At 34.7% G+C, this 8,872-nt stretch overlaps 1 protein-coding gene across 1 annotated transcript; it reads right to left on the bottom strand.

The window, feature by feature from the left end:
• Positions 1-3,278: 3,278 nt before the first annotated feature.
• On the bottom strand, positions 3,279-4,947 carry LOC103452578 (dof zinc finger protein DOF4.6-like). The gene is made up of 2 exons (NM_001329023.1): positions 4,806-4,947; positions 3,279-4,346 (listed from the first exon to the last, which is right to left on the bottom strand). The coding sequence occupies exons 1-2, from the start codon at positions 4,827-4,829 to the stop codon at positions 3,423-3,425; spliced, it is 948 nt and encodes a 315-aa protein (NP_001315952.1). The 5' UTR covers positions 4,830-4,947; the 3' UTR covers positions 3,279-3,422.
• Positions 4,948-8,872: the final 3,925 nt, after the last annotated feature.

Raw genomic sequence — 8,872 nt, 5'->3', positions numbered from 1 at the left:
GATTTCAGTGCACTTATTTATTTCCGGATACCCCGTATTTATACTCTCCCAAAATCCTTGGGTGTATTTTTACTAATTATGGCCGGTTCCGGTCCCCGGTGACGAATAATACTGTAGAAACATAATTGAAGATGGACCTTAGACCTGTCTCCATCTTGGTTCAGTTTTCTTTCTTCGTCTGTAAGGTGCTATTGGGTGGATGGACTCAATTTGTTTGGGCAGATTGGGATTATTGAGATGAAATTTCACGACCCTTGTTTTTTTCTTGCATTTCAAAAGAGAATTTGAAATTGACATCTCATATTTTAAATATAAGGTAGCCATCAGATGTGTGACAACATCAATAGTTCAAATTTAACTCATAAAATCTCTCAATTTTGCCCTTTAACTCCTCGACAGTGTGATCGATGTGGTGGATTAGATAAGACCAAAATACATGACTGTCATACCCACGCTTTACCCCCTCTTTTATTAAATTATAATTCTCTACTAATTAATAAAATATTTATTGTTAACCAAAATCTTCTGAAATTACAAATTTAACCACCTAATTAATACAAAACATGAATAAGAAATATGGGGCAGAAATGTAAATTCACACAACCAAATTTTGCTTTTTTTTTTTTTCAAAGCCTCACCTATATGTAATCATAATATATTTCTAATTAAAAAAAAAAAAACTTCTCATTCCCACATTCTCTATCACTCTATTCCTCTCTCCTATTTCAATCAAAAAAAAAAAAAAAAAAAAAAATTCTCACACACTTTGTGTGTGCCCATATGCTAGTAATTTATAACACGACGTGTTCTAATTAAGTTCTAACATGTCATTTGGTGAGCAGATTTGATGAACGTAATTTTTCCGTGTCCAATAATAACGGTGCTCATTTGATCATGCATGCATCTTTATCCTATGAGTTAGGTTAAGGGAATTATAGGTTTGAATGAATGTAAAGAGGGCAGGTAGATGTTTCACGCATTGCCAAAAACAAAGGTTGCTTCTGTGGTTTTAACTCAAGAAAGGTAAGAGATAAAATTGGAACATCTTTTGTTTATTGAGAAAACCTAAACACAAAAACACAACACACACACACACACAAGAATCCACCAACAACATTTGATCAATCAAATCCACTTTCCACTTTTTTTTCTAATTTTTTATTTTAATTTTAATTGATATTTTTGTGTAAATAGTTGGGATGGCCAATTGATTTTTCATTTGGTGGTGATTAACTTTAGGAAAATGGGTTTGTCACTTTCATTGTCAACTTGGACCAAAGTGATCTCTATCTAATCACCAGATTTTCTCTGCTGCGCATATGGACGGCCGGGATTTAAATTCGGATGCTTAGGAGAGCAAATCTGCTCTAATGACTATGGGCATGTTTGGATTCCCAAAAAAGCCCTTGGAGAAACCTAAGTTGGATTAACGTGTTATAAATAAGCCGTGAAAATTTAGCCGGAAAATGACCTCAACCATGTTAAGGGAGGGGTGGTATGGTACTTTCAATGTTTAAAATATCCAGGAAATAGTCAATTTAATTGAAATATTTGAAAAAAAAAATCAAGGATTGATATGGAAGAGGGGTGAAGTTTGCACTTCACCCTATGTTGCATGAGATATGGAAAATCAATGAATATTGATGATATTTACTAATTCACTACAGAAAGTTTGCCATAACTTATTGTAGATTTCGAACTTTGAATTTTTGTTTAAGAAATTTTTTTTCTAATTCGATTAAATCTGAATGAGTTGATATGCCTAACCCATTGCAAGAAACAACAACTATGATTGCAAATATCAACTCACTTCTTATATATGCGTCACCAGTACCATCTTGTTTTTCCATAATTTTTGTCAAGGCAATATATATCGATATTGATCTTTCCATAAATTTACATGTCAATATTTTTACATATATCGATATTTTAAGGGATGTGCTATCTACACATCCCATGTTAATTTTTGTCTGTTGATTTTCTTCAATTCCTCCGATCCGACGACCGAAAACCAAAAAGGTGTGGGATAAGTAAAAAGAGGTGTGTGGATATTACACCCCTATTTTAAATACTGAATAGTAAATACATCTAACATTTGCTAGTTATTATACATTTACACATTTTTATATACTTTTTCTTCTTTTCATTTCTATTTATTTATAATCTTTAGAATGTATAAATTAAAAAACAAAACAACAAAAGAGGAAAATAGTGTGTGGGTTTCATTTGTTTTATATGCATACACACCACAAGTGGCTTACAGCAAGAAAGAATGTAAATTAAAAAATAAAAAAAATTTGAGAGTCCAGATCTAGATCAACTTAGTGGGGTGTATTATTCTTTCTTTAGCACACTTGCCAAGGGGAATGTTTGTGGGTCCCAACAAAGACAAAAAAAAAGTAGGGTTTGTCAGATCTTTCTCTCAAATCCTTCACTTGAGGAAAAAAAAAGAAAAGAAAGGGGTGTGGTGGCATGGAAGCAATGATATCATTCCAGGAAATGGGGCAATGTAAGGGAGTCTTCTGAACTGTTTGGATATGTGTATTTCGTCAGTAGGTGAGCTTTTGGTTGAAGTAGGAGTTTTAGTGGTTCTAATTAGAACATGGAGTGAAGCTAGAAGCTGCTTTTTTTAAAAGTTGTTTATTACCAAGTCGTGTGGAACGCATCAGAGTTCTTACCTGGGTCTTCCGCTAGCAAGCTCTCCCCTCATATTCTTCATGGAGATCTTTGTGTAATGGCTTGAAGAATCTCTGTTTCTGAATAAAACCTTAAACTAAAATCCTGCTAAAACAACTATATTTACATATATATATATATATATATTTATATTGCATCCACTTCAGAACCTTACAAATTAAGTTGCAAAATCTACATATTATTTATTATACCAAGCCAACCAATTAGTGGCACATTACAGTGCAGAGGGCTGCCCATTGATTTTCTTGTAGTGATAGAACTGGAAGAAATTACATGAAATATTAAAAAGGGCACCTGGTTATACACAGTGCATGCCATATGCCTCTTTTTTTTTTCTACCCTAAAAAAAATCTGGGCTGGTCTTGATTGATACTATAGCTTCTATCTTCCTTGGCCTTTTTTCTCAAGAACACTGCTTGGCTTCTTACGTATACTTACATATAAAGAAGAATGGTGGACTCCTTACATATAAGAAGTCATTCTGAAGCCATATCTAAAATAAGCTTCAAAAACGCAGCAACATCTACTTCAAAGAAGTAAAGGAAATTCCAAGAAAAGAAGAGAAGGAAAATAGATGATAATTAAAGAAAACCCATGTATCCTATCTGTTAGTTAACTTATGAAGAAATCCAAACATTAAGTCACCCACCACCCAAGATTAATAAAGAGTTTAAAACCACAATTAAGAAAAACCCATTATGCAAATCTCTTCTTGTAATTACTAATTACCATGATCCTCCTCCTAGCATTCCAGTCCAATACCCAGCTGAATCTCCATGCTCCTTGTTCTCCTCATTAATCCCACCTCCTGAAGGAGCTTGCTTCAAATCTTCAAATGGAAACAAAAGCCTCCCACTGCTCTCTTGAACATGATGACCTTGAAGACTCCCATACCCACTTCCAAGCCCGTCAATTGAAAAATTAAGAGTTGGCTTGAAATCTTGCATGGGATTAATTAGTCCAGAGGGACTATTATATACAGTATTGCTGTTGTTGTTGGGGTCTGATGAGACTGGCATAGGCATGAAGGAGTTCAAACCCCTAGAAGTCAACCCAGTGAGAAGCTCCAAGGCTGAAAGGTGGGATGTTGTTGTAGTTGTAGTAGTAGAGGTTGGGGAAGAAGAAGAAATGTGGTTTTGCTGCTTGTTGGTGTTTTCGTTATTGATGTTGTTGTTTGGAAATTGTTGATGATGGTGATTAAGCAAGTGATCAGAGATAATAGTCCTGAAATCTTGATTAGTGGATGGGAAAGTGAGGTTCAGATCTTGGGATTGGTTAATTTTAGGGTTTTGGTGAATCAGATCAGGAAGCCTTTTGGATGCTGAGGAAGAAGAAGAATTGTTAGAAGTTGTTGATGGGGAATTGTTTAAGGATGAAGATCTCTTGTTCTTCCTTGAACCACCTCCAACTGGGATGTTTCTGAGGGACCCACCTTCAGTCCAGTACCTTCTGCAAGTCTTGCAGAAGTACCTTGGTTGTGTGAGGCTGTAGTTGTTGTAGTAGCAGAATTTGGTGTTGGTGGAGTTGCACCTTGGACAGTTTAGGGCTTGTTCCTTCTGAGGCCTTGCCTTCCTCTCTAAATTATTAGCTGCTGCAGGCTTAGGGCATGAGTTTGTCACTATCTCATCTATTGGTTTCACCACAATTCCCTAAAAAAGCCAATAGCAAAAAGAAGAAGATAAATTTCAGATCAAACAAAAGAAATAATATTTGATCAGTAGTAATACTGTGAAATTAGAGAAATGGCAGAAAGACAAGAAAAACAAAACAACTGAGGAGCTGCTTTTTTAAATTACACCTTTTGAAAATTGTATTAGCCAACAACAAAAGAGAGAAACAAAAACAACAGAAGAAAATTGGGCTCTTTTTTCCTTTATCACCTAAACAAAAGGTAAAGTGGAACACAATGTTGAAGAACTGATAAAAACTAAATCCAAAAACTGAGTGGGGACTTGCACTGAATACCATATCATATCAGTATCCTTACAGAAAGAAAAGAGGAACCAAAAGGCCATTAAATTCATATATATATGTCTAAATTATTCATAGAATTAAAAAGAGGAAGCGGGAAAAAGGTTTGATATGAAAAATGAAGAAAATCTGTCTACCTGTGGCCACTGAGCAGTATCCATGGCTGAAAACTTGAGTGCACAAAGAGGGAGAGCTATAGGAAGAAGAAAACTGTTTTCCTCAAAAGGAGAGAAAAAACCACTTTTCTTGAAACTGGTTACAAAAGCTGGAAAAGAAAAGATTGTTTTTGAGATGGTTTTGTTTGTGGCCGTTCCGTGTATGTATGGCCCTTGCTTTATGTGTGTTGGCTAGTGTACGTGAGAGAGGGAGAGGGAGAGAGAGAGAGGGTTGATTTGTATAAGGGAATTTTAAGGAAAAGTTTACGATAATATTTATTTTAACGAAAAATTATATTTTTATACTAAAAAATCAAATCTGGTATTATTCATTTTACCTTTTATTTTGTCCTTATTGTTAAAACTCAAAATTTTCAAACTATTTTCATTAGTTTTTCTTTTGTATAATCTAATATAATAGGTAATTTAGGTCGACAACTTTTTAAATTATATTTGTAAATTATATGATGGGTTACTAATAGAAAATAAACACATTAATTAATACTATTAAGTAATAATTTAATTATCAACAATCAAATCATATAATTTACATAGATGAGTCTCTCTAGAATTATTATACTAATATTTTTTTTATTTTTTCAAAATATTTTATTCCTGACCTTCCGAGGGAGAATATTTTTCTGCAGATTTAGTAATTAAAAATGATGGTCTGGTGACAATATAAAATCAAACTTTGTGCCTTGTGGGTTTAAGCTTTGGATGTACATAAATTTTTTGGTAGAGGGGCTTTTGCCCTTTTCTGACCAGAAAAAACGGCTTGCTAGTCACATTTTCTCCGCAGTCCATTCAATCACCCTAACCCTAGCTTAAGTTCTATTTTTATTTGTAAGCTGTTTTCCGTTATATAGATAAATAATGTTTGTTAGCTAGCATGCATGCACTGCACAGAGAAAGGAACCCTAATACCACATATAAATAATCCACATTTTTTTTTGTTCTTCGAAAGCTAAATGGGTCAACTTTTTTTTTTTTTTTGCAAAATTAAGGCAATGGACTTGTCCAAGTTGATTTAGGGTTTTTCTGATGAATGCGACATATATAACTAAGCTAGTTAACTAGCTACCAGAGCTTATATAGATACTACATATGTCACTATAATTTGGGGGACAACCAGACTCCAATAATTTTTCTATATCATGATGTAAAAACCATTTATGCATGAAGCATCTAGAATCACTCACCATTCATTTCAAGGCTTGAATATGGTAATCCCTGTGGTAATGCTACTTGCCACATGGGGTCATAAATATTATAGTACCAATAATTTCTGTAGCACAATCAAGAGTCTAGGTTAATTTGCTAAGAGTTCATGAAATTAAAATGGGGAACAGCACCAACTGAAACATTTTTAATTTTTAGCCACGGGAAGTGGTCTAGTGAAATTACTGTAGAATTCCAAGTTAGGTATGCTCCTTGGTCGTGGGTTTGAGGCACTAAGCTAGCAAAAACAAGGGTGTTTCCCTAGTTGAAAGCCTTGAGGGGACGTTGTGCCATTTGATTGTGGCCAGGCGTGGGCTGAAATGCCTTTAGCCTTTTTGGGTTTCTGTGGATTAATTAGTCTTACCTTTCGGGGTGTGGGATACAAGATACCTCAGGCTTTGGGAAAAAAAAAAAAACCTTTCATTTTTTAGTTAAACTAGACAGTTTCGAACTTTAGACTTAGCCTACTCGTACTCATCATTCTATCTGCCCTATCATTGAGTCAACCTCAATCAAATGACCCCCTTTAATAAGTGTCGAATAAAAAGTTAAACAATTTGAAGTCTGTGATTATTTTTCGGATCAAAATGCCCTATGTTTAGCGCTATATCCGAGTCTGTAAATATATGTTCAACTCTTCATTCAACCATTTGTATACAGGAACACAAATTCAACCATTTTTCTTACCCAAGCTATGTAGAATTATAGAGTTTAGCAACTCAGGTAAGAAACGTTTACGGCTCATATTAAAAGGGTGCATTCATGACCACTTAAAAGAGATTCTGATATATTTCAGCACATGACATTAATCATCTTATTCTTGTCACACATGAGGTCTTGCTAATTAAGGAACAAAGTAGCTCTGTGATAAATTTGAAGACGTTAATACTTCCACTTTATATAGATACCATTCCCAGTGCAGGGCATGGTCACACTCTCCCTAAAGACTTTAGAATTTTTTATTTTTGTTTCACCAAGGTTATTTCTTTAGATTTTTTATTTATATTTTCACAAACTTATGTTACTCTATAACTTTAATATTTCCTTTTTATATTGATACTAATTCACTTCAACGCTAGAGTAAAAGCCTTCTCTGATAGATTTGTAATAAATTTGATACCAAAATGGATTGTATTAAGCATAGAATGCAGGTATGAAAAGCGACTTGACTACATAACTACTGGTTTTGCATCTCCTCTTAAATGCCGACTTAACCAAAACCCATCTCTTTCCAAAAATGACTCTCTAACATTAGCTTTGAACATATTACATGCCAGCATTCACTAATAGCATTCACTTAATTTCCAATTTCTAGCTACGACATTAATTCAGGAGATGTATATCCAACTACTACAATTTCGGGTATTATGATGTTCTGGTCCTACATTTTGAGGTGAAATATGGTGTTGTAATTGAGTACATTAAGATTTAAAATAGATAAAACTCAAGAAAAGCATAATTTTTGTGAGCTGTTATATGTAATAGTCAATTTCTTTAAAATATGTCCCACGACTGTGATTCCACGTCAATATAAATCTAAGTTTGTATAGCTATAGCCGGTGCTCTAAAAATCACTAGGCGGTAGTCGGACCGGTGCTCAGTAGTTTCGGGTGTGTCTAGATGGGCCTGGGCGATTTTTTTTATTTATTGTAAGCAAATTTATTATATAACTTATAATAAGTTACAACAACTTAAAATATTAATACACTATAATCATCAAATTTTATGGTCCAAGGTATTAGAGAATAGGGTCACACACCAAAAAATATACAACTTATATGTGGGAGTTTACATCTAATATCAACAAAACATTTTTTGATAAACTCAATAACTAGAAATAGGTGGTTAAGTTGAGAATATCAGTGATGTTGGTGGAGCATGCTGAGCCTATAAAAGTTTATTATGATATCTGTTGATGCACAAAATCAGGGAGGACTTTGGTACAATAGAAAATATTAAGTTTGTGACATTCGCTAGATTGCTCCGGTCACTAGTGTGAATAAGTATGTAAATGGATAGGGACAGGGAAGCAAACACAAGATGTACGTAGTTCACCCATATTGGCTACATCCATGGAGTAGAGGAGTTCTCATTAATTGTGAAGGGTTTACACAAGTACATAGGTTCAAGCTCTCCTTTAGTGAGTACTAGTGAATGATTTAGTGCAAATGACATTAGGAAATATTGTGAGAGAATGATCTCTATTTATAGAAAAGAGTTTCTAGTTTAATTCTAACATTGACACGTATCGTGTTGTGATTGGCTTCTGATGTTGATATCTTTGATGGTATAACGTTGACCGGTGCTCAGTAGTTTCGGGATTGGTCAAGTATGGTACAAACAGTGCTCCCCTAAGTTCCCGAGTGAGGGAAGCTCATCGGTTGGGGACTTGCAAGATCCAAGCCATTGAGTAATCACGAAACTTCTAAGTACCGAAGTGTGGTATCATTTTCACTTGCCTTATCTGTCTCATATGTAGATGTGGCATCTTCTCTGGAAGTACTTTTCCTTCATCCAGAGGTGGTATCTTTAACCGATGAAGATGCACAAGGTAATGTATCAATTTCACTTAAAGCTTACATGTAGTTTCGGGGTTGGTCAAGTGCGATACAAACCCTATAGTAGGAGTCCCCCAAGTCGCCGAGTTAGGAGATTTGTCGAATGAGATAACAGACAAGGTAAGCAATCAGACTTCTAAGCAAGCAACCTAGATTGGAGGTTCAACTTCGGCTTCCGGTTGATTGTTCTCCTTCTCCTTGTGTCGTAAACAGCAACAAGGATAAGGAGAAGCAAATGGAGAAGGGATGATATGAGATACTTTTGCTTTT

Source organism: Malus domestica, chromosome 14, assembly GCF_042453785.1.
Source record: "Malus domestica chromosome 14, GDT2T_hap1".
Classification (NCBI taxonomy): domain Eukaryota; kingdom Viridiplantae; phylum Streptophyta; class Magnoliopsida; order Rosales; family Rosaceae; genus Malus; species Malus domestica.
This window is presented reverse-complemented; position numbering and strand designations above follow the sequence as displayed.

Coding starts and splice junctions, on each gene's coding strand:
- LOC103452578 (NM_001329023.1), bottom strand. CDS start 4,829: ATGGATACTGCTCAGTGGCCACAG. Junction 4,347..4,805: donor ATACTGCTCAGTGGCCACAG/GTAGACAGATTT, acceptor TGGCTTTTTTAG/GGAATTGTGGTGAAACCAAT.